The sequence below is a fragment of the Podarcis bocagei genome (genome assembly GCF_964188305.1).
Source record: "Podarcis bocagei genome assembly, chromosome: 15".
NCBI classification, from domain to species: Eukaryota; Metazoa; Chordata; class Lepidosauria; order Squamata; family Lacertidae; genus Podarcis; species Podarcis bocagei.
Genome location: NC_138141.1, coordinates 45,977,297 through 46,001,366, shown reverse-complemented (window position 1 = coordinate 46,001,366; position 24,070 = coordinate 45,977,297). Strand labels below are relative to the sequence as shown.

At 51.3% G+C, this 24,070-nt stretch overlaps 2 protein-coding genes across 2 annotated transcripts; both read right to left on the bottom strand.

Annotated features, from left to right (window-relative positions):
- Positions 1-625: 625 nt before the first annotated feature.
- On the bottom strand, positions 626-8,907 carry SERPINF1 (serpin family F member 1). Its single transcript, XM_081172394.1, has 8 exons — positions 8,544-8,907; positions 6,018-6,112; positions 5,451-5,646; positions 5,209-5,364; positions 4,463-4,666; positions 4,081-4,223; positions 1,882-2,092; positions 626-1,037 (listed from the first exon to the last, which is right to left on the bottom strand). The coding sequence occupies exons 2-8, from the start codon at positions 6,102-6,104 to the stop codon at positions 781-783; spliced, it is 1,254 nt and encodes a 417-aa protein (XP_081028520.1). The 5' UTR covers positions 6,105-6,112; positions 8,544-8,907; the 3' UTR covers positions 626-780.
- Positions 8,908-13,595: 4,688 nt separating this feature from the next.
- On the bottom strand, positions 13,596-23,692 carry SERPINF2 (serpin family F member 2). The gene is made up of 9 exons (XM_081172397.1): positions 23,534-23,692; positions 22,602-22,698; positions 22,214-22,264; positions 20,239-20,638; positions 19,301-19,441; positions 18,051-18,254; positions 15,767-15,909; positions 15,285-15,489; positions 13,596-14,301 (listed from the first exon to the last, which is right to left on the bottom strand). The coding sequence occupies exons 2-9, from the start codon at positions 22,674-22,676 to the stop codon at positions 13,964-13,966; spliced, it is 1,557 nt and encodes a 518-aa protein (XP_081028523.1). The 5' UTR covers positions 22,677-22,698; positions 23,534-23,692; the 3' UTR covers positions 13,596-13,963.
- Positions 23,693-24,070: the final 378 nt, after the last annotated feature.

Below are 24,070 nucleotides of genomic sequence, written 5' to 3'. Positions count from 1 at the left end.
AACCCAGGATGGTCTCCTCTCATAGGCAGGATCCCCGGTAGAGAAGGGCTTTTCCCACTGGGAGTGGGAGATGGTTGGGCTGGAGCCTGGACCTTTCCCATGCAAAACATGCTTTCTTCACCACTGAAGCAGCAATCCTTTGCCATGAAATTTTCCTCAGTGCATTGAAGGTGGTGGCTGCCATCAAGTACATGCTTTGGGAGGGGGAGATGCATCTGTGTCTCGGGGGGGGTCCTCAAGTCACAGGATTGGGAGGTACCTGTTGGTTCATACAGGTTTTGGGGGGGGTCTCAGCACTCCGAGGGTCCAGAATTTTCCCAATAAAAAGGAGAGTGCCTGTGTCATTGTCCCGAAGCACACACAGGTCAGAGGGCCCCCCCCCCAGAGGTACAGGGGGGACTGTGGGAAGGCAACCCCCTCCCCCAAAGCACACGTAGGCTTCTCTGGATCCCTGGGGAGTAGGGTATTGCCTAGTGGTGAGAACATTGTGTTGGACACTGGGAAGGAAAAACAGGGAACAGAGGTAACTTCTCTGCTATCTCTTCCATCCTTCTCAATAATTCTGTCTCCCCTGGTATGCTTTCTCTGTCACCAACAAGATAATGAACTACTGAGACCCAGACAGTTGTTCTTGGGGCATGTTTATTGCAGCACGTAAGCATAAACAGTTATGGGGCACAGCAAGAGTGCAACAGGGCAGTCGGGCCCCACCTACCTACCCCCAACCCTTTTCCGCCCCGATGACCACAGGCTGTTCTGATGGGGTTTTGGGGGGTGGGTCTAAGCACTCCGAGGGTCCAGAATTTTCCCAATAAAAAGGAGAGTGCCTGTGTCATTGTCCCGAAGCACAAACAGGAAGGGTCTGTCCAGGTGGTAGTCTATGGCGAAGTTCAGGGGTCCGGTCATCTCTGGAGCAGACACAGGGCGTGCGCCATCTTCTCTGAGCTCAAGGACTACTTTGTGCTGTGCGTGGGTGAGCTTGACAGGCTTCACAGCGATCTTGCTGAAGTCGGGAGTCGAGAAGAGTGCCTGGAGCCCTGTGAGGAAGGAGGGTGTCTCATTAGCTGGGGGGAGAACTGGCCGGGGGTGCAGCCAAGCTGCGTCTCCTGGGCTCCTAGCCAAAAAGAAGAGGACAACACTGACAAACTAAGGAGAGTTGGCCCGCAAGGAAGATCGGTGCTGACATGGCTGGACCAAGGCAGTGCATGGGAAAAGAGGAGGCTGCTTTATCCTGAGACCATAAGTCCACTGAGCTCAGCCTGGTCTGGGCAGGACTGGCACTAACGCTCCAGGGTTTCAGGCAGGGTATCTGAACCTGAGACCTTCAATATGCAGGACAGGGGCTCCACCATAGAGCTGTGGCCCTCAGTGCACACACAGTCCAGTTGGATGGAAGTTACATGAGTGATACTAGACCTCTCGCCATCCAGTAAACTAAAAACTGGCACCAAGGGTCACACTGCTTCTTGCAGTTGCCCTATGGCTGCCACAAGTGCAGTTTACTTGTTCAGAAGATTAGACGGGTTCACTGGAAGAGTAGAGGAAGCAGCCTTAGACCAAGCCATCTAGCTCAGCAGTGTCTGCACTGACTGGAAGGGAAACAGCCCACCTGGAGACTCCGCAAATTGAACCTGAGGCCCTTCTTCAGGCAAAGCATGTGCCCATCCCCAACGTGGACAGAGTCTCTTTGTGTCCATTAGCTTTGGCAACTAGGAATGGCCTTCCATGTTCAAAGGCAGCCAGTCCAAAAGTAAGGGAAGGGAAGGGGCTTGTAACCTTCAGTGCTTCATCCACCCTGCTGGGTGTATCTATTTTGCCAAGTGCAGCACTGCACTCACGCTCTCTCCCCACCTCAGCTGCAGAACTGGGCTGGGTACATACGCATTTCCTGCAGTGTGCTGGCAAGGTTCGTCTCAGAGGTCATCTTGAGCTGGGGTATGCTCAGCACCGCCTGGACAGTCTTCAGCTGCCTGTCTATGTCATGAATGAACTCTGAGGTGAGGCTCTCTTCAATCAGCGTCATGTTTTGGGTCACACTCTGGGGCAGGAAGAACATGATGCTGACACTTCCTGCCAGGGGCAGCTGAGCAATCTAGAAATGGGAGTCGGAGAAAGTGAAAGGTCTTAGGTGCTGACATTTCAAAGGAGTTCCTCCATCTGTGCTCCTTGCAGGGCTTTGACCCACTCGCTCAGCCCAGGACACCCCCCCCAAAAAAAAGGAACGTTGCAGAGTGAGCTGTGTGCCCCACTCTTACAAAGGTACTTTCCCTCTGTTCATGCATGTCTTAGCCATCATAGATGGCTTGAGAAATGTTGCCACGGCCCAGGGGATCCTGTTTGTTCCCAGCCTGTGGGAAGAAGCTTATGCTCCAGAGGAGGATTTTTGGATGTGTTTGTCACTGGGACTACGGGTGCAGCTCTTTGGGAAGCAAAAGGGGAAGTTGTTGACTGAGCCGGGGCAACAGTCGTAGGCAGGTGGAAACTGGGGTCTTGGGATGTTTAGAAGGCTTGAATCTTGCACACGCACACATATATCCATGGGGCATTTGTACCTGCAACACTTAAGAACACCCTTCATTCTCTATTGCAGCAGCTGGCTAGGGTCCTACCACTTGAAGAGAGGCACTTTTGAAAATGAAAGATGACCCAATCAAAGTTGTTCTCAGTGCATAAGCTGCAGTTTACAATCCCTTCTTTTTCATCCCCAGCTTCCAAGTTTAGCTTGCAAATGTGTTGCAGAAATTGACATACAGTGGTACCTCGGGTTAAGTACTTAATTCGTTACGGAGGTCCGTACTTAACCTGAAACTGTTCTTAACCTGAGGTACCACTTTAGCTAATGGGGCCGCCGGGCTGCCGGAGCATGATTTCTGTTCTCAACCTGAAGCACTATTTCTGGGTTAGCGGAGTCTGTAACCTGAAGCGTATGTAACCTGAGGTACCACTGTACTTGCAAAATTTGCAATTCTTCATGAACCAAAACAACCCCATCTTATGTTGCCTAGTTCTCCTGGCCTTCAGCCCAAATAAGCAATGGATTGTGCTGCTCTCTGACTTGGACCTCTGAGAGAAGCCACAGGGTGGGAGGGACTGCTCCAGATGTGTGAATGAGTTGCCAACCTGCAAGGAACGGGGGAATCTTTGCTGGCCAGTTTTAGCTTATAGCAGGGCAGAGCCACCCATGGAGGCACATCATTGGCACACATTTATATTTCAATAGCATATCCATGCAGAGGTTCAAATCCGTCCTCAGGGTTCCATGTGGGATCTTGGGCAGGTGGCTATATCTGGCCGCTTCTCAGTGGCAGTGTTGCTAAACAGGAATGGCTTCTTGGGAAGAAGAAGGGGACAAGGGCAAATAACAAATCTGGGCCACTGAAAGTGCAACAATTAATGTTGTTGTTTGTATCCGTCTGTCTTGAGAGACAAAGGAATGCGACTTCAGAGGCGAAGTCAAACCACTAGCAGCACTGAAGTGACTTCCCTGGGGAGCAAGTCTGGGCAGTATATGGAGGTCCTGGGCTGCCCAGAAGACAAGATGCCTCTCTCAGCCTCACTTATGTGGTCCAAAGGAAAGCAGAGCAATATGTTTGGCGGCAGGAGTTCCTGGAAGGAGGCATACAAAGCGCCATCCAACTATCTTAAGGACTCCTCTCTGGACTTGTGTAGGGTTTACTCCCGAGTATTTTCTTCTCCTGAAGATATCCCACAAGGCAGTGGAGGTTTAGGACCAGGATTTTCCTTCTAGATAGACTGCCTTCCCAAGTTGACAAACCCCACTCGCTCCTCACCTCTCTACGGCACGTGCTGAAACTGCCCTCTTGACCATTGGACCCACTATTGCTCTCACCTCCTCTTATCCGCCAGAGCCTGTCTTCACATGCAGGGGAAGTCCCTAACTCACTGAGGGTTTGAGACGCTTTGGCTACCCTCACCTAGTTTAGTCGGCCAAATGAAGCCGTTCCCTTCTTGTCACAAATTTAGTGATGAGAGGGAGCAACTGGTGAAGGAAAGCCTGCCTGCCCTTATACTGTGAAGCAGGCAGGGAGACCCTTTCTGCAGTCTGCTCCCTGTACTGACCTTGCAGTTGAGCTCAGAGTCAAAGCCGTACTTGAGGATGGCTTTGGGATCTGACATCATGGGCACTTTCACCGTCCGGCCCTCATCCAGGTGGAAGTCCTGCAGCTTAGTCAGCCTGGTGTCAAACCTGGTGACCCACTGCCCTGTTGTTAGAGAAGGTGAAGAAACGTTATCGAGTTCCTAATTCCCTCTTCCTTCGAAAAGCTTCAGCTGGAACAGTGACTCCCCCTGGGGAGAAGCAGAAGACACAGCCCAGCCTTCACCCTCTTCTGTGATCCTAACCTCAAGGAATTGGAGACACCTCTTGCCACTCCAAGGTGCCCGCCACTGGACCTTACCTTCTCCTTTCCTTGAGCACCTCTCTCAGCAGGTCTCCCCTTACCTTTGAAATAGGCTGCCCCAAGGAGCAGGATGCTAATTCCAGCAGGGATCTCGCCAAAGAACCTCGTGACCTTCCCGCCGGTCCGCTGCTGCACCCAGTTGTTGATCTCTTGCAGGTCTGCCCGGGCGTTTCCACTCAGCACTCTGGGGCGGACTCCGTAGGCCTTGTCCAGCTCATTCACAAACCCAATTTTCATTTTCAGCCCTAGGGGAGTGGGAAGGGGTGAGACCAGAAAGCTCCCATCCTGCTCAGTACTTGGAGGTCTTAACAGCCTGTACTCATGCAGCCACAGATGTGGAGGCAGCCAAAGGTGACCTGGTCCAGCCTACTTGTCTAGAGCCACTTGCCCAGAGGCAGCCAATGAAAAAACCCTTCCAGGCACTAAATCAGAAGTAACTTTAGCAGTTCTCAACAGGAACTGTTTCGTAGAAAACAGTGAGAATCATGCAGAAGGCAGGCGTTAATTCTGCCTTGGACTTTGAGGCTGGGCTGGTGCTCACTGGCTCCAAACAGCCTGGGCCAAATTGCTCATGAGACTGACAGACTTTTTAATAGAGTGGCTAGGTTAGGCGGCGCCTGCTGCCCAAATATCCAATCCTACCAAGGCAAATGGGTACATCCTGCAAGTATGGATGATTTGATTTGGGGACCAGGAATTGCTGCTTGCTGGACCATGTTCCCAGTGGCCGTCCACTCTGCCTCTTTGCCATCCCCTGTGACTAGGGGACCAGGGTCACAAGGTTTACTTCTCTCCATGATGAGGCGGAAGACACTCTTCAGGCCTTTGGAGGGAGCCGCCATGGTGGTCAGGAGCTCCTTGTACGTGCTGTGGATACCGGCCTTGTCAAGCATGTCGTAGAACAGAGCACGAGAGATTATACCTTCGGTCCGTTCTCCTGCCCCTACGAACCACAAAGAAAAAGGCCTGTGAAATTCGCCTCCCCGGGATGGGTGATGTTAGGAAAGGATGGAACAGAAATGAGCTCACCAAGGGAAATGCCAGAGAGAGCAGTGGCAATGCTGAAGGGGGACAGCAGGACGTTGGCGCTGGGAGCCTGGCTGGATTGCTGACGGTACAGGTCATAGCCAAAGTTGGAGACGGCAGCTGCTAGCTTGTTGAGAGGGCTCTTGAAGAAGGGGTCCTCCTCCTCCTCAGCTCCCTCTGTGTTGTCGGGTTCAGGATCCTGTGAAAGGCAAAATTTGCTTGCTCAGAATTGTCCCGTCCCTAAGACTCCTTCCATTTGTCTGAATGCCTTAAGGAGAGCCTTCGCTGCCACCATGCCCTCCAGATGTTTTGGACACGGGTTGATGGGAGCTGTAGTCTAAAACATCTGGAGAGCATCAGGTTAACAGAGACTGCTGTAGAAACATCCTAGGGACTTCTCTACAAAAGCGAGAAGGCAGCATATGGTTTTTCATCCCCAGCTTGCCATGGGCTAGGTTATGCAGCCAGTCCCTGCCCCCTTTTGCTAGTTTTTAAACAAAAGGGGACATGCAGAATGCCTCAGGGGTCGTGTTCAGTATTTTGGGAGGGGCCCTGAAGCCTCAGACAGACCTGTGGGCTGCTCCTGGTACCAGAGTCCTGGCTTCTGCAGGAGATGGCTAGGAGTCCCAGCCACAGAAGAACCACCAGATGTCGCATGGCGGGGCCTGGAGAGGAAAGAACGAACAAAGTTAACTGCTGTCCCCCTGAGCCTTCTCTCTGTAGCTGGAGCTGCAAATACAGGACAGAGCACTGAGGCAGGAACTCATTTCCCAGGACTTTCATTTAAAACAAACCAACAAAATCTCACTTCCTGTTTCATTAAAGAGAAGACTGCGGTGGGCATGGCTTTGGTACTTGCTGATGTCTTACTAACTGCCCTGCTCCCATGAGCCAGCAGAAGCAATAAAACTACAAGTAATATTTACTATTTCCACCCCCCTTGTGAATATTCCAAGCAAGAAACAATGAAAGAATCACAGCTCAAGTCCAATGCTTGTCACGGTCCTAAACATGAATCAAAACCTTGAGCTTTTAACTTTGCCCCAGTAGCAAAGCTGAGTATTCCTCAGTAAAGACTTCCCAATTTGTGCAATAACTCCAGACCAGCAATTCCTTGGACTGCCACAGGCACCTCTTTCCCCCATCGTGAATCATTCAGTCCTAGAAATGGACTGGGGCAGGGGAAGCAGACCTCTTGTTTTGCAGAATTCTGGCATGAATTCATCACTTGTGTTTGCAGGGGATAGACTTAGATAATGCCGCATCCAGTCCAAAGGGTAGCCTGTAACCCCAGCAGACACCAAAGCCATGTCCCTGAAAGCTGGCGCCACAAGGGCTATGTGGAAATAGTAGTTAGGTCTTTAAAAGGCTACAATTAAAGGGAAGGCAGCCAAATCACCAGGATGGCACAAAAGTTTCAAATTACTGCAGATCTAGAGTGGTCATGTCTCAAGCACACTCTTCTCCCCACTTGTGATTCCCAGCCACCGGTATGGAGAGGCATTTACTATTTCCAATAGTGGAGGCAGAACACAGCCATTGTGGCCAGCAGCCATCCATAGCCCTCTCCTCCTCTGTGCGTTTCTCTAATCCTCTTTCAAAGCCATCCAGCTTCATGGCCATCCCTGCCTCCTGCAAGAGCGAGTTCCACAGAGAAGGGTTTTCTTTCCTCTGCTCTGAATCTTCCAACATTCAGCCTAAGCCTCAAGTTCTAGTCTTAGGAGAGAGAGAAACTTCTCTCTATCCATTTTCTCCACACCATGCTTGGTTTTAGACACCTCTATCCGGTCTCTTCTTAGCTGCCTTTCCCAAACGTTGCACTTTCCTGAGCCTTTTCCAGCTCTCCAATATCCCTTTCTAGTTTGTTTGATGGACTACTGTATTTTAATATTTTGTTGGAAGCCGCCCAGAGTGGCTGGGGAAACGCAGCTTTATGGGAGGGGTATAAATAAATAAGTTGTTGTTGTTGTTGTTATGAAGCGACCAGAACTGGACACTTATTCCAAATGCAGCCACACCATAGATTTTTATAATGGCATTATGTCATTGGCAGTTTTATTTTCAATCCCTTCCCTAACTGTGCGAGGAAACCAGAGAAGAACTAGAGAGAGAGAGAGAGAAAGAGAGGTGTGTGTGTGTGTGTGTGTGTGTGTGTGTGTGTGTGTGTTATGCCTTATTTAGATGCAAATGGCTATTGGCATGTTGGTCGTAACCCCATTCCACACTGGGGAAGAGAGCCTCAGAAAGGAGATTATCATGCTCCAGCTTGATCCCCATTGCCAGGCTGAGAATTTCCACATTTGCCAAAAACCTATGCTGAAACTCTGCTTGCTTGAGTGGGCCTAGACATCTGGATCCCATTAGCACAAAACTTAAGCACACAGCCAAAATGAGAAAAATAAGAGCTGCTACTTTAGCCAACATTGGGTGGTTCCTGGGACAGGGTGGTCCACCCCCCACCCCCCTTTGTAAGTTGCTTCTATGAAGGAGAAGAATCTAGACTCTGAACCTCTCTCTCTCTCCCCCCCCCCACACACACCAGAGGCACCTGAGGCAAGAGAAAAGGAGCTGTCAGATGAGGTGGTGGGTGATCTCTGCCATCTGCAAGTCTGAAATAAAAAGGCAGGTTTCTTTCTGAATGGTGGACTGAGGCTTTGTTCTCTCAGGGTGGAATTTTTTCAGCTGTCAGAGGATCTGTCATTAGCACCCTGGTGCCCTGGGTAGGATTTACAAAAACAGTCCTATTTTTACAAAATCTCACACTGGGACCTTCTTTCTCCAAGTGAAAAAATGGAGGTGTTGCCTGGCTCTTAACTGATGCTGCCTCCTGGGCAGAACCAGTGGAGCTGATGGTGCTTTCTCTTAAACTCTCATTTGGTTTCTGTTGCAGAGACAATACTTCTAAAGTAGGGCACATGTTGACGGAAGAGGGTGAAAAAAATGTACATTGCTCCCATGTCCTCCACCCCACCCCAATATGACCTTTTTTCCCTTTTGAGTTTTGCCTTCCTGCTGCGCTGCGCTGCGCTCTACGCCCCAAAGGAAAGTAGCCTTACACCCACCCACACCCCTGGGCAGCTGGAATAAGCTCCTTACCTCAGGCTCCTGTCCTCCACTGCAGTCCTTCTTGACCAGGCTGTGTGTGTGAGTGTGTGTGGAGCTTCACATCTGCCTGGGCTGCTGCTGCTGTAGCTGCCAGCCCACAGGCTATCCCAGCCCAGCCATCAGCAGGCTTCAAGTTACAGCTCCCCTCTTAAAGCAGCCTCCTTTTGTTTTCCACACTGCATGGACAGCTGTGCTGCAAGGCAGAGCATAAGAGCCTGGCTGCTGGATCAGGGAGGAGTGTGAGACCCATCTAGTCCAGCATCCTTTCCAGGACCCAAGTACAAGAGCACTTTCCCCTTCTATGGGGTCAGAGCATAATCACCATTGGCCAGTAGCCATTGACGACACCCCTGCTCCATGAAGCTTGGCCCAGGCTGGAAAAGTGGAGCCTAGCAGAGCCAAGATCAGTACGAGTCCTGGGGTTGGAGGTGTGCTGCTAGTATGAGATGGGGTGGAGTCTTAATTACCCACCCTGCACACACGTGCAGGCACATAACATGCTTTGTGGGTGCACACTCTTGTATTTATTCAAATGCTGGGACAGATTAATAATTAACCAACCAAGTTTAATTTCTTCATAACCCAGATGCTAGACTGCTAAACACTTTTCTTGCATTCTGCTACTTTGGCAAAGTTTCTCATCCTTAACCCTGCAAAGATTGGCTTGAAAGTGTGGGCAAAACCTGATGATGGCAGAGAGACAAAAGGGCTCAGCAGGAGTCCTGGTTCTCGATGGTCAGGGCTTTGCTCAGTTATTTGCTTCTGCCCAAGGAAATTCTGTTGTGGCAATAGGTAAAGGACCCCTGGACAATTAAGTCCAGTCAAAGGCGACTATGGGGTGTGGTGCTCATCTTGCTTTTCAGGCCGAGGGAGCCGGCGTTTGTCCACAGACAGCTTTCCGAGTCATGTGGCCAGCATGACTAAACCACTTCTGGCACAACAGAACCCCGTGACAGAAGCCAGAGCGCACGGAAACACTGTTTACCTTCCCACCACATTGGTACCTATTTATCTACTTGCACTGGCATGCTTTTGAACTGCTAGGTTGGCAGGAGCTGTGACAGAGCAATGGGAGTTCACACCGTCGTGCAGATTCGAACCGCCAACCTTCTGATCAGCAAGCCCAAGGGGCTCAGTGGTTTAGACCAGTGTTTCCCAACCGGTGTTCCGCGGCACACTAGTGTGCCGCGAGACGTTGCCTGGTGTGCCGTGGGAGGGAGGCGGGCGAGTCGGGCGGCGAGAGGCGGGGCGGCGGCGGCAAGGAGAGGCCGCCCAGCGCGGGGCTCTCGCCGTCTGCCTGCCTGGCTGCCTGCGTGGTGCTGACGTCACGGGGCTGTAACGTGCCCCACATAGGCACACGCGGGGCGGCGAGCGAGCTCCCTCCCACATCCCATCGCCGCTCGCTTCGGCCGGCCTACTGGGCTGTCGCAGGCGGAAGGCCTGCGCATGCGCAAGGTTTTCGCACCTTCGGGATTCCCTTCACGCCTTCCTCCTCCCGGGTCCTTGAGAGCGCGGGAAGCGGCAGCGCGAGACCGGCGTTGAGCCTGGTAGGTATTGCGCTTGCCAAGGCAGTCATTTGGGAAATGAAAACTTGCAAAGCAAGCAACCAGTTCAGTCTGAAGTACGTGTATGCTTAATATCCTGTATCTGAAACCTGTTCTGCCCCCTCCCCCACACTTGGTGCCATTTTCATCTACACATGCAGCAGAGTAAGTTGACCCAGAATAGTACCAATTCAGATGGCAGATGGGAGAATGACAGTGCTGAATGCTTTCCCATGTAGAACAGTCCCTGCAAATAAAAACCTAGCATATTTGGAAGAGGGATGCTAGCCTAACCATTACCTTCTATGCTGTTACTATTTTTTTATTTTTTTTTACATAAGTAAAAAGTGACCTTTCCCCATCTGGCATGGTGGTGTGCCTCGAGATTTTTTTCATGAAACAAGTGTGCCTTTGCCCAAAAAAGGTTGGGAAACACTGGTTTAGACCACAGCGTCACCCGCATCCCCTTTACCTTTACCTTTGTGGCAATAACCTAACCTTGAGAATTCGTCCTCTGGGTGCCACAGTCCCTGGCTAGCATAGTGCAGTGTTTTGCTTGTTCAGCAGTGGGATTCTAAAATGAGGAAAGAGCATCTTATGCCAGAAACTGCCAAGCCAGTCTGAAGACTTGGATGATGCCTTCCTAGAGTAGACTGCCACACATTCAAAAAGGAGACATATCGTAGTCATGGAAGATTTCAACTACCCCAATATCTGTAGGAACACAAACTCTGTCAAGAACATAAAGGTACCCCTGCCCGTACGGGCCAGTCGTGTCCGACTCTAGGGTTGCGTGCTCATCTCACTTAAGAGGCTGGGAGCCGTCGCCGTCCGAAGACACTTCCGGGTCACGTGGCCAGCGTAACAAAGCTGCAGCTGGCGAGCCAGCACCAGCGCCGCACATGGAAACGCCATTACCTTCCCGCTATAAAGCGGTCCCTATTTATCTACTTGCACTTAGGGGTGCTTTCGAACTGCTAGGTAGGCAGGAGCTGGGACCGAACGACGGGAGCTCACCCCGCCGTGGGGATTCAAACCGCCGACCTTACGATCAGCAAGTCCTAGGCACTGAGGTTTTACCCACAGCGCCACCCGCATCCCCGGTCAAGAACATAAGATCCAACAAATTCCTCAGTTGTCTCTCTTGACAGTGACACCATCACCCTGAAGGTGAAAGAAGCAACAATGGGATCATCTGTCTTGGACCTGACCCTCACCAACAGAGGAACTGATCAACCTTGGGAGGAAGTGATCATGTCCTCTTGGGTTTCATGATACAGAGGCAAGGGAAAGCGGAGTGTAGACAGACATGCACTCTGGACTTTAAGGCAGCCAATTTCAAAAAGCTGAAGGAACTACTGGGTGAGATCCCATGAACAGAAATACTCAAAGAGAAGATGGATGGGAGTTTCTTAAAGGTGAAATATGGAAGGCCCATGTAACTACCGACCAGTCAGCTTGATGTGGATACCAGGAAATGTCCTACATCAGATAACTAAGTCTATGAGCACGTAGAAAAGGATGCTGTGACTACTAAGACCCAGCATGGGTTTCTCATGCCAGACGAATCTCATTTCTTTTTTTGATAGTTATAAGCTTAGTGGATCAGGGGAATGTTGTGGACATAGTGTATCTTGATTTCCGAAAGACTTTTGACAAAGTTCCCCAAAGTTCTCTTACAGAGAAGCTAGTAAAATGTGGATCAGACGAAGTAACCGTTAAGTGGTTTTGTTGTAGGTGATTGGCTGAATCCAAGGAGTGCTCACTAAGGGTTCCTCATCATCCTGCAATAAAGTGACAAGTGGGGTGCCACAGGGTTATGTCCTGGGCCTGTTGTTGTTCAACATTATTTATAAACAACTTGGATGAAGAAATTGAGGGGATGCTCATCAAGTTAGCAGAAGACAACAAACTGGGAGGGGGTAGCTAGTGCCACAGAATACAGAATCGGAATTCAAGATGACCTTAACAGATTGGAGACCTGGGCCCAAACTAATAAAATGAATTTCAAAAGGGACAAATGCCAGGTTATAAACTTAGGAAAGAAGAACCAGCTGCATAAATGGAAGATGGGGGACACCTGGCTTGCCAGTAGTACATGTGAAAAGGATCTAGGGGTCTTAGTAGACCTCAAGCTGAACATGAGTCAACAGTGTGATGCAACAGCAAAAAAAAGCAAATGCTATTCTAGGCTACAGCAACACAAGTCTAGTGTCCAGATCAAGGTAAGTAATAGCACCGCTCTAGTCTGCCTGGATTGGACCACACCTGGAATACTGTGTCCAGTTCTGGGTGCCACAGTTTTAAAATGCCATTGGTAAGCTGCAATGTGTGCAGAGGAGGGCAACAAAGATGGTCAAGGGTCTGGAAACCAATCCTTATGAGGACTGGTTGAGGGAGTTGGGTATGTTTAGCCTGGAAAAGAGGAGACTGAGAGGAGATATGAGAGCCATCTCCAGATATCTGAAGGACTGTCAAATGGAAGATGTGAGCAAGCTTGTTTTCTCCTGTTGCGGAGGTTAGGACCCAAGTGAATGGATTCAAATGACAAGAAATGAGATTCTGGCTCAACATTAGGAAGACCTTTCAGACAGTAAGAGCTGTTTGACATTAGAACAGTCTCCCTCAGGAGGTGGTGGACTCTGCTTCATTGGAGGTTTTTACGCTGAGGTTGGATGGCCATTTGTCAGGGATTCTTCAGCCATGATTCCTGCATTGCAGGGGGTTGGACTAGATGACCCCTGGGGTTCCCTTCCAACTCTACAGTTCTATGGAAAGAAGGTTTGAGCATCTGGAGGGGAGCAGTTTGCCAGGTGTGCAATGTGGGGAGTCAGTCTAATTGATTCTGGAGTGCAGCCAGAAGCACATACCAACTTTCAGTTCCGCATTGTGGCTGCTTGTGCAGCTGCTTTAAATAAGGAGCTGGGAATACAGAACTGGGAAGTCTTAACCAACCTCAGCCTCATCCCCCCCATGAGTCACTGGAGATCCCCAAGCAATTCTCTCCCCACACCCAACAGCCTCCTTGTCTATCAAGGCAATTGGCATTCACATTCATATTCTCTCTCACACATGCTCTGTTGCTACAGCAATGTAAGTGTAAAACAGCCCAAGTGGGATTTTGCGCAGAAAGGGCAGGGGCACTTTACACAAACCCAACAAGCAAAGAGAACAAAGACTCCACAGTGCTCTGCAATGCCCTTCTTGAGAACTGTTTGCAGGATTCGAAGTGCGGTCAGGCACACACATTAGTGGCAACATGCATTAGGATACCAGCAGGTTTATTTTCCTAGCAATTCCCAACACTCTTATTTTTTCTTGAGTTGTGCAGCGCTACACAGTCTATTCTGTTGCATTTTTGTGGCCACCTGAAAGGAAAAGTTGTGGCCTGGATATATTGTGGGGCTGCAATAGTGAAGAGAAGCTGGCGCCAAGATGGGAAGTGAGCCCATAAACTCCCCAGGGCCTGGGCTGCTGCTGCTGGTTCTTGTATTCTCACAGCTCATTCATATCTGTGGCGCTTCAGATTCCTCAGCCAGTGTCCCTGCAGAACGTAGAACCAGAGGAGGAGGTGCAACCTTGTGACCTTTTGCTCAGCTTTAATTCTAGGGCCAAAGGCCTGCAGGTCAGGGTGCAGGATCCCATCCGCAAGGGCCATTGAGAAGAAGATGAGTCAATAGGGCCATATTTTATAGCTTGCAAGACTGGGTACAGGATGGCAACCCACATCAGCAGCCAGTTAGGGGAAGGGGTGGCTTTTTGTTTTGTTTTCTGGACATTTGGGGAGAGGCTGCTGAAAAAAACCCTGACTGGCCACAACACACTTGCCCTCCTCGGTGTCGTGCAACCTGGAGGCCTCTGAGGCGTTCAGGGCTTCTCATGGTCCGTGGAGCACGGAAAGAGCTTTCCATCATCTCCCACAGCACAGTCACTCGTCTTCCTCTCCAGAGGGGCGCTGGGGTTGGGGTTCCGGATGGCGCCCAGGAAGAGAGGGATGCCAGTGGTGTCCTCTTGGATGATGAAGAGGAAGGGCTGGTTGAGGTTGAAAACAGAGAGGGAGCGGAACATGGAGACACTGGTGGCGGCCGATGCCTCTACCCCATCCTCAGAAAGCTCCAGGGCGGCTCTGTGCTGGACACTGGAGACCACGAGGGGACCCTCTGTTATGGGGTGGAAATTTGGGGCAGAGAACAGCTCACCAAGGCCTGCAAAGAAAGAGAGGGGAGTGAAGGCAGTGCCAAGGGGGAAGCTGCAGGCTTCCCTAGAGAGAAAACAGTCGTCAGTCAGGATGGTGCTGGTGCAGAACATCAGCAGCGTTTGTGACCCAAGACTGTTCTCAGGGCTGTGTATATTTGGGGGACGAGGAGAATTTCCACCCACCCACAGCCTGAATTCTGCCGCTGCATTAAAATCGTTCAAATGGAGTGCCTGTATGTTTTACTAAGGAGGCAGAATTTCTGCTGCTTCCAAGACGAGCTTGAAACAGAACCTGGACTTCTGGAGCGGAGATGGCGGAAGAGTTAGGAAAAAGTCACACACGTTTAATCCGTGAGTGAAAAAGAAAACTGCTGCCAGTGACTTGCTTGCAATACCAGAGCAGCCCATTTCGCAACATTAAGCCTCCATCTGGAAGCATCTGAAGAGCCACTGTGAAGGAAGCAGAGGGAAATGAGGACACAAACATCCACTCGCCAGCATGCCCTGCTAAGGGTCTGAAAGCTCTTTGCAACCTCCGTCTGGTGAGGACTCCAGAACATATCAGAAGCTGCCTGCATGTCTGAGGTCACAGGAGCACAAGGCAGGGACTGTATTGAACACAGGGATCTGCCTTGCTTGCCCAGCTATCCTCGCACTGAGCATGTCAGGAGTGCGGAACCTGTAGATCTCTGGCTCTCCTTGGACTGCAGATTCCACCATCCTTGACAGCTGGCCTTGCTGGCTGCTGGGGCTGCCGGGAGGTGAAGCCCCCCCACTCTGGTCTGTGCCAACTGGCAGCCGTGGCCTCTCCAGGGCTTGGGGCAGGGGACAGAACCTGGGACCTCCTGCATTCAAAGCAGGAATTATAAAGCGTGCCCCATCAAGCTGTTTGAAATAAGGCAGCAAGGTGGCTGAGGGTATCCAAAACCGTCCTGTAAAGGCGAAGAGTGAAGCAGGCTGGCCCCCTCCCTCCCTCCCTCCCTCCTCTTACCCAGCTGGCGGAGGGCTTGCTCGAGGTTCAGGTGGTGCTGCAGGTGCAGTTTGGGCATCTTCACCATGGTGGGCCTCTCCTTGGGGAAGAGGCTTTGGAAGTTGGCCTGGCTGAGATCGGAGAGCAGCCGAGAGAAGTTCTGCTCAGGGTGGCTTGGAAGGATGGCCACAAAGCTCGTGTTGCCCTTGAAGGGGAACCTGGCCACCTGGGAGAGAAGCACAGGGAAGAGTCAGCAGGGGCAGCCCAACAGAACATTATTTGTGGATATGAAAGGGCAACTGCGAAGAACAGAGGAGAGGAGAATCAATGGTACGGCTTTTGCCTTGAGTCCTCCTCTCGTGTGCTCCAGGGATAGGAGAAAGGCCCCAGCCCACCCCACGTGGGAAGGCAAGGAGGCCAACGCTCTCCCAGGCACTTTGACCTGAGGCCAGACCCTTTGGCAGCGTCAACAACAAAAGCTCCCACCCCCCCTGGTACCCCACCTGGACATCCTGGGCCTCCAGGTTGAACCAGCTGAGAGGGTAGACGCGAGCCCGCATCATCTCCACGGAGACAGTGAATTCATCATCCAGGTAGAATGTGTCAGGCTCAGTCAGAAGGGGATCAAACTTGGTCTTCCAAAACCCTGCCCAAAAGAGGGAATAAAAAATTGGTTGAGGAAAGGCAGCACCTGGAAACCAAGCCCCCTGGAGTCCTGTCTCCAGTCCTGGGCACTGCAGTTTAAGGAGGATATTGGCAAGCTGGAAGGTGTGCAGAGGAGGACGACTGAAATAATGAGGGTTCTGTTTCCCCCCCCCCCAAGATATTTATTAAAGTTTTTAAAATATAACAATGAAAATGAAAAATAAAAAGAAACAAAATACAACATAAAAACAATTAAAAAACAAATAATTTTCCATAACATATCTTCCTTACACTTATTTCCCCAGACCTCCTCATACCTCCCTTTTTTGTATTCCACTTCAATTTGTTAGTTCAGCAAATCCTTACCATTAAGCTTTTACCCATTTGTAAACCTTTTTTTCGTATCTCCTAAAGCATTACAGCTGGAAACCCCTTAGTTTCTATCCAACATCCTTCTAACATTCATTAATTTTACAATATTTCTGTAAATAGTCTTTAAATTTCTTCCAGTCTTCTTTCACCAACTCTTCTCCCTCGTCTCGGATTCTGCCAGTCATTTCTGCCAATTCCATGTAGTCGATCACCTTCATCTGCCATTCTTCCAGGGTGGGTAGATTTTGTGTCTTCCACGAAATAATGAGGGTTCTGGAAAACAACCCTTCTGAGGAACGGTTGAGAGAGCTGGGTATGTTTAGCCTGTGTGATAGGAGACGAAAAGGTGCCATGATAGTCATATTCAAATAACTGAAGGGTTGTCAAAGGGAAGACAGAGAAAGAGCTTCTTTTCTGCTGCTCCAGAGGGTAGGACCTGAGCCAATGGATCAAATTGCAAGAAACTAATGATTAGGAAGAACTTTCTGATGGCTTGACAGTGGAGTGGGAGGTGGCGGACTCTTCTTCCCTGGAGGTTTCTCAGCAGAGGTTGGATGGCCATTTGTAAGGGATGCCTTAATTGTGATTGCTGCATTATTTCTGAGCACAATTCAAAGTGTTGGTGCTGAGCTTTAAAGCCTCGGCCCCTGAAGGAGCGTCTCTATTCCCATCATTCTGCCCGGACACTTGAGGTCCAGCGCTGAGGGCCTTCTGGCAGTTCCCTCGCTGCAAGAAGCCAAGTTACAGGGAACCAGGCAGAGGGCCTTCTCGGTAGTGGCACCCGCCCTGTGGAACGCCCTCCCACCTGATGTCAAAGAGAAAAACAACTGCCAGAATTTTAGAAGACATCTGAAGGCAGTGCTGTGTTGTTGTTGTTGTTGTTGTTGTTGTTGTTGTTGTTGTTTAGTCGTGTCCGCCTCTTCGTGATCCCCTGGACCAGAGCACGCCAGGCACTCCTGTCTTCCACTGCCTCCCGCAGTTTGGTCAAACTCATGTTGGTAGCTTCGAGAACACTGTCCCACCATCTCGTCCTCTGTCGTCCCCTTCTCCTTGTGCCCTCCATCTTTCCCAACATCAGGGTCTTTTCCAGGGAGTCTTCTCATCTCATGAGGTGGCCAAAGTCTTGGAGCCTCAGCTTCAGGGTCTGTCCTTCCAGTGAGCACTCAGGGCTGATTTCCTTCAGAATGGAGAGGTCTGATCTTCTTGCAGTCCATGGGACTCTCAAGAGTCTCCTCCAGCACCAGAATTCAAAAGCATCCATTCTTTGGTGATCAGCCTTCTTTATGGTCCAGCTTTCACTTCCATACACCACTACTGGGAAAACCAGAGCTTTTACTATATGGACCTTTGTTGGCAAGGTGATGTCTCTACTGCAGCACTGTTTAGGGAAGTTTTAATGTTTAACAGAGTATTGTATTTTAATATTTTGTTGGAAGCCATCCAGAGTGGCTGGGGAAACCCAGCCAGACGGGAAGGGTATAAATAATAAAATTATTATTACAGCTACTACTACTACAGGGGGTTGGGCTAGGTGACACTCGGGCCCCCTCCCAACTGTGATTCTATGACAATCTTGCTTTTCTTGTAGGTGGTAAAAACTACGGCCCATAAAATCACAACAATATTAAGTTATTAGGATGGATTAAAATGGGAGAAAGAGAGGCCTCATTCACACAGTTACTTCTTGGGCTGCTGCAATAACTTAAAGGTTGACTGATCTGTTGGCTGCCCCAGCAAGTCAGGGGGGTGGGGAAGAGCAGCCCAGCTCACCTCGGAAGTGCACGGCATTGAGCAGCAGCATCACGACACTGGCCGGCAGCTCAGTCAGCATGGTGGGGATCTGCCCATGGGTCGCGTCTTTCACCCAGGTGTTGATGGCCTCCAGGTCCGCCTCGCTGTTCCCAGACAGGGTGGCTGGCTTGGCCCCATAGAACTTCTCTGAGTCCTCCAGGAACTGCTCTTTCACTGGGAATCCTGCAAAAGCCCTTGATGTGAGGCAGTCAGGAGTTTCAGCCCTCCCCCTAAGACTGGGGTAAGCCTGCTAGGATCCTCCCCAACCCATTTTTGGGCCAGGGGACTGCTGCTGCTGCTGCGTGGATTTCCCTCCTCCCCTGCACTTCAGGTCCTCGGGATTCAAACTTATTTGTGAATATCAGCTGCCAGGGTGGGGACTCTTGATCCAGATTGGGACAGAGAGGGGTGCTGACCCCTCCCAGTGCTGTCATCCTCATGAAAACTGCTACCACCCATCCAACCAATACTATTTGCACCATCCACATTATGATGCTTTGCTACTGGTGCATGGAGATGGATGGTGGTGACATTAGCTGGGGAAATTACATGGGCAAAAGGGTTAAGAAAAAACACTATTCCTCTCCAGTCCCAATACAGATTCTCCCCCTGCCCCATCCCTCAATATCTGCTATCCATTAAAGGTTTAGTAGAGGTTCGCCTGAACCCTTATATCCTCAGCTCAGTCACTGAGCTCACGCACAGGAGTGTCGCTGGTTGTTCCCTGAGCTGGTGAGGCTCGTTTGATAACAAGAGACCAAGCTTTTAGTGTCACTAGCCATGTCCTGTGGAACTCTCTACCACTGGAGATTCCATAGACGGCACCATCTATGCCAACTTTTAAATGCCTGCTAAAAACCTTTATGTTCTGCCAGCTATATTATTATTGTTGTTGTTATTTTGTTATACCTTGCCTTTTTCCTGACAAGCCTACACAGGCAGTTAAGAATACATCTCCCACAATGGTCTACTGATGTTTGTTTTTAATTCTTTGGCTTGTAACCTGTTTTTAACTTTTTATGATTTTGCTTTCTGTTTTCATATTGGTAGGAACCGTTGTGATACATTTTTTTTAATGATACAGCGGTATACAAATATTTTTTTATAAATAAAATAAGGAGAGAAATTCAAGCCACACCATGTGGAAACGCTTGCTCTTCCCTCTCACGCCCAAAGGGCAGGCTCACTCGACTTCTCCTATTCCATACCTGCCTGCCCACACCTCTCACCTTTCTGTAGGTAAAGCCGGGCCGCGATGCTGAGCGTCTGGCTGAGGTGCTGGGAGACGGTGCGCAGAGCCTGGTGTGGGCAGGGCACAGACTCCACGTGCAGAGCCTTCAGCAGCTGCTCCTCAGTCCGGTTGGCTGCGCCTGAAAGGGAAACCAGATTAACAGCAACACAGTTAACGCTCAGCTAACCTGGGAACGTGGTAACCAGCAGCACCGAGCGTGTGAGCATGGCAGTCAGGCATGGAAGCCCTCTTGCTTGCATTGGGCCTCTGTGCTCCAAAGCGCTTGTCACATCAGCCAGGAGTGAGACAGCTGCCACTGTAGCCCCCATGTTAAAGCAGAAGAGGGCTGAAGACCTTTCATCACACAAGCAGGAAGAGGGAGGCTTCCATGCTTAGCACTCTGTTATCCTTCAGTAACAGAGCACCAACAGTTGCAGGCAGAAGGTCTCTGGTTCAGGCCCCAGCGGCTGGGAAAGACTTCCTGCCTGAGACCCTGGAGAGCCACAGCTGACAGTGTGGAAAACACCAAACTAGATGGACTGCTTGTCAGACCCTGTACAAGACAGTGTCTTCTGCTCCTACTCTTCCCGTCTCCATTGTAGAAATTCTCAGACTGTGCAGCCAACAAGGCTGCTCATGTGCTGGAAGAAATTCCGTTAACTGGAGTCCAGAGCACTCAGTGGCTGGCAGGCTGCTTTGCTTTCACCCCTGCTGGGCATTTCTCCTGCCATTCATGCAGAGAGATGACAGGATTGCCTCTCCTCGGAAGAGGCTGCCCCATGCACATAGGAGCCATCATTACTTGGAGGGAGAGCAGAATCTCACCTTTTCCACATCCTAAAAGCAAATTGCTGTTAACCACGAAAAGCCCCTTTGCTTTTGAGTTCAGAAGAAGTCAACAAAGAGGCTGTCTTTGAGGGATTTGGGGATACTGACCTAGAGCCAAGTGAGCCAGCGCCAGGCTGATGCTGAGGGGAGAGAAGAAGAGGTTGCCTTTGCTGTTCTCCAGTTCCACCTGCCGCAGGAGGTTAGCACCCAGTTTCATCACAGCCTCGGCCACCACGTGCGTCTTCTCCAGAGGGATGTCCCTGTCGCAGCTTCTTCCACGGTCGTCCTCCTCTGCCTCAGAAGAGGTCTGGGGCTCTCCCAGCTCTGTGGCTGAAACCTCCTCTGCCAGGCTTGGATCAGAGGGTGGCAGCATGGTGCCAAGGAGGCTCTCCGGGGTCTCGGGTGCAGGTGGGAGCACCTCCGCCTCAGGCAAAGCAACCTCCGGCAGCAATGCTTCTTCCACCAATCCATCTGCTTCATCGGCCTGTGAAGAAATGGGCCCTAGGAGCTGAAGGTGGGGAGGAAAGAATGGGCAGCTAAGTCTGGGGTGGAAGGAGACATCTGGGTAGCTGAGGGACAGAGGATGGGCTGGGCAGGCAAGAGGGCCCAGGCTCACTCTCTAAAGAAAGAAGCACCTTGTTTCCACACTGGGTAAAAGCTGGCAAGTTCTCTGCTCGTCAGGAGACCAGGGAGCTGCTGCCAGTCAGAGCAGGCTGGACTGCATGGACACAGAGACTGGCCTGATAGATGGTAGTTTTCCTAAGCATAAGAAAGGCCTTGCTGGATCAAACTAAAGGGGCCTCATCTGGTCCAGCCTCCTGTCCTCACAGTGGCATCTGAATGACCCCAAGGGAAGCTCACAAGCAGGACCTGAGGTGCAAGGGCAGGACTCTCCCCCTTGTGATTCCCAGCAGCTGGTATTCAGAGACAGAACACATAAATGAATCAGAGCTAGCCTAAGCATTCCTTAAACCCTCATAAGGCAGCATACAGAAAAATAAAAGCAACACACAACATCACATCTCAGCAAAAACCAATCACTTAAAAGCAGCAAATGCCTGGAGAAAAAACCTGAAAGAAGTTTCAGCACCAGGGTCAATGTCAGGTCCCTTCAGACAGAGCTTGTGCCCTTCTAGGTGTCTCTGAACTGCAACTCCTATCATCATGGGAGTTCTAGTTCAGCAGCGTCTGAAGGGCCAGCGATTGGTTCTCCACAGCTGCTTTGGGAGAAAGCCGCCTGAATTGAGTGGGTTTGCAGGCCCTTTTTAAAAGCTTCTTCTGGCAGGGAGTTCTCATGACAGTGTGGGGTCTCCGCTGAGAAAATCCTGCATGCGCTTGATTATTTTGCCTTTAATAGTACTTCTCAGCAATTTACCTGGAAGAGACGCCAAGCCTGTAACTTCCTGAATCCCTTTGTAAATATTGGTGTTGCGCTGGCTGCTTTCCAGTCCTCTGGGACCAAGGACACTCTTAGGAACGGTACATATTTTTGTTGGAAGATCAGTTTCACATTTGAGTTCCTTAAGAGCTCTTAGGCAATACCATCCAGATTATCCAGCGCGGCCTGCCATCTCCTCTCTTGATTGCCTCTGCTCCCAAAACTCCCTTTCTCAAAAATGTCATTCCAGGCTGAGAGATCTGCGCTACATCTCCCGCAGCGATTCATCCTCTCGACCATCTCCTTTTGCACAGCTTTGGCTCCCTGGTTGTCCAGAGGCCCAACTTCCAGAAGATGCCCCCCAGCACCCAACAAAACCAAGCCCTTCTTCCTGACAGCCACGTGCCCAAGTTCTTCTGTGGGGAACCTTTTAGAGAAAGCTGCCTCAACAGTTCCTGTCTTTGAACTTTCTACTTGCCAACCTAAATTCTGCTTCCGGGACTGGCTACGTTTGCCCACGCCATTGGCGTTGGCCTCCATATGTGATTAAAATGTGGAGACGACCCAGGACCAGAACCATCACGCAGCAGTGTTACCTGCCTTGCTTTCCATTCCCAAGTCCCGAACTCGACACAGTATTTGCCTTTTCATTAAAAATAAACAAATCTTTAAAAAAAGAGAAGCTGTGAGATTCATCTCCCTTACCTGGAGAATGTTCCTCTGCCCGTCATCTTCAAAGGCATGGGCGATCGAGACCTAAAATAATAGAATCTTAGAGTTGGAAGGGAACCCCCCAAGGGTCTTGTAGCCAACTCCCTGCAATGCAAGAGCCACAGCTAAAAAAAACCCCTGACATCTGGCCATCCAACCTCCTGATTAAAGACCTCCACCATCTTCCCAAGGCGAGAGGGTTTGTTCCACAGGACGCTCCCCCTACTTGGAAGACCAGCAGCACAGTCCAGGGGCCAGTCCGCCCACCCCATGGTCCCCACGCCCTCTCCTGCCCCTGCCTGTCTCCCCGCGAGTCTCCCTCGGCTGGGCTCTTCTGCCCCGGTCGGAGAGGAGGAGCTGGCCGGACCGTGGCGGGACTTACCCCGTGGTGCGTCGCGCGCAGAGCAGGCAGGCCGGCCAGCAGGAGCAGCAGCAGAGGCCAGGGCGGGGCAGCCATCTTTTGACCGAGGGGTGGAAATCTGCCGGAGATGGGCGGATAAGTGATGCCTAGGGTGGCTTCGGGGTCCTGTCCCCCCTTCAAGACAGACCCGAGAGACGGAGAGGGACTCTCAGCCTCCCCGGCCGCTTTCCCTTCAGCTCACCCCCTGCCTGCCCCCCAAAAGGAGGTCCCCACGGCAAGCCCCCCTTCCAGTCACCATCCTCTTCGAGACTGAGGGTTGTATATATTTAAATTCCACCCCGCGTCCCTTGGAGTTAGGACTTTGGTGGGTGGCTGTCGTTGCTTTTTGAAACCAAGCTCTTCAGGGACTCGCTCGGCTCCTTAGCGCTTCCTGGGCGCAAGTTTGGGAGAGGAGGGAAGGAGGCTGAGTCCCCCCCCCCCCCGCCAGCTGCAGGCCGAGAGAAAGGGCAGGAGTGGGTGCTGCAAGCTCCAGCTGGTGCGTGAGGGCGTGGGCTCTTCCCCTTCCACGGCCACAGAAGCCAGGGGTGGCGCAGTGAGTCAGTGTCGGACCTCGGGAGCGACCCGGGTTCAGATCCCGCAGCTCAGCCCTGAAGCTCCCACGGGTGTGAGCCTGGGGGCCAGTCGCTCCTGCTTCTCGGCCTAGCCTACCTCGCGGGGTTGTCGTGGGGATTAAATGAGGAGGGGGATAATTGGACATGCCGCCTTGAGCTCCTTGGTGGGATATGAAATGCAATTAAATTAAATTAATAAAAACCAGGAAAGCAGAGCCAGGACATTCCCCCACAGCCGCCTCTCTCTTCGCTCAGAGGAACCCAAACTGCCCATTGCGCAAGGACTCCAAGCTCCGGCTCCCCTCTCTCCTCCCCCCACCCAGCACAAGCCCCCCATCTCACGTTGCTCCTGCACGGGGCTCTTCCTTGCGCCTGTCTCCTGCCGCCGCCGCCACCACTGCCAGCTTCGTGGAGGGGGGGGGCGATTTTGCAGAAGTGGCCCCCAAGTTTCGCCAGGGACCAGCTGCTGCAGGAGCAACGCCTACTCGTGGAATCTCTCCCCCTTCCTCACTACTTCACCACCCTCCGTGGGCAAATATTGACTTTTTCTGCATCTGGTTAAACATTTCTCCGGGAACTGTGTGGCGGCGTAGGAAGGGACCTGAGCGACAGGACCGAACCGCCTCCCCGCCTCCTGCCCGACGTGTGTTTGGGGTGGGCTGGGGAGCCTCCTAGAGGGCAAGAACGGGGTCCCTTTGCACCCCGAGCCCAGCTGCAGCATCCGTGCAGAGGCGAGCAACGCGGCCCCCTCAGCCGGCCCAGCTGGGACTACCCAGCCCTCAAGCAGCCGCCCGCTGGATCCTGGCCAAAGCACAGGCATCTGGGGAGGGCGCAGCAAGGAAGGGAAAGACGACTCTTGAAACTCTGCATGCAAAAGGG

Bases quoted from the DNA above. Each gene is read 5' to 3' on its own strand.
- SERPINF1 (XM_081172394.1), bottom strand. From the start codon at position 6,104: ATGCGACATCTGGTGGTTCTTCTGTGGCTGGGACTCCTAGCCATCTCC. The intron at 5,647-6,017 runs GTCTGTCTGAGG...TGCCTTTCACAG, and splicing joins GTACCAGGAGCAGCCCACAG to GATCCTGAACCCGACAACAC. The intron at 4,224-4,462 runs GTAAGGGGAGAC...CTCTAACAACAG, and splicing joins TGGGGCAGCCTATTTCAAAG to GGCAGTGGGTCACCAGGTTT.
- SERPINF2 (XM_081172397.1), bottom strand. From the start codon at position 22,676: ATGGCTGCCCCGCCCTGGCCTCTGCTGCTGCTCCTGCTGGCCGGCCTG. The intron at 22,265-22,601 runs GTAAGTCCCGCC...CTATTATTTTAG, and splicing joins TGCGCGCGACGCACCACGGG to GTCTCGATCGCCCATGCCTT. The intron at 15,910-18,050 runs GTGAGCTGGGCT...TCTTTTGGGCAG, and splicing joins CAATGCCGTGCACTTCCGAG to GGTTTTGGAAGACCAAGTTT.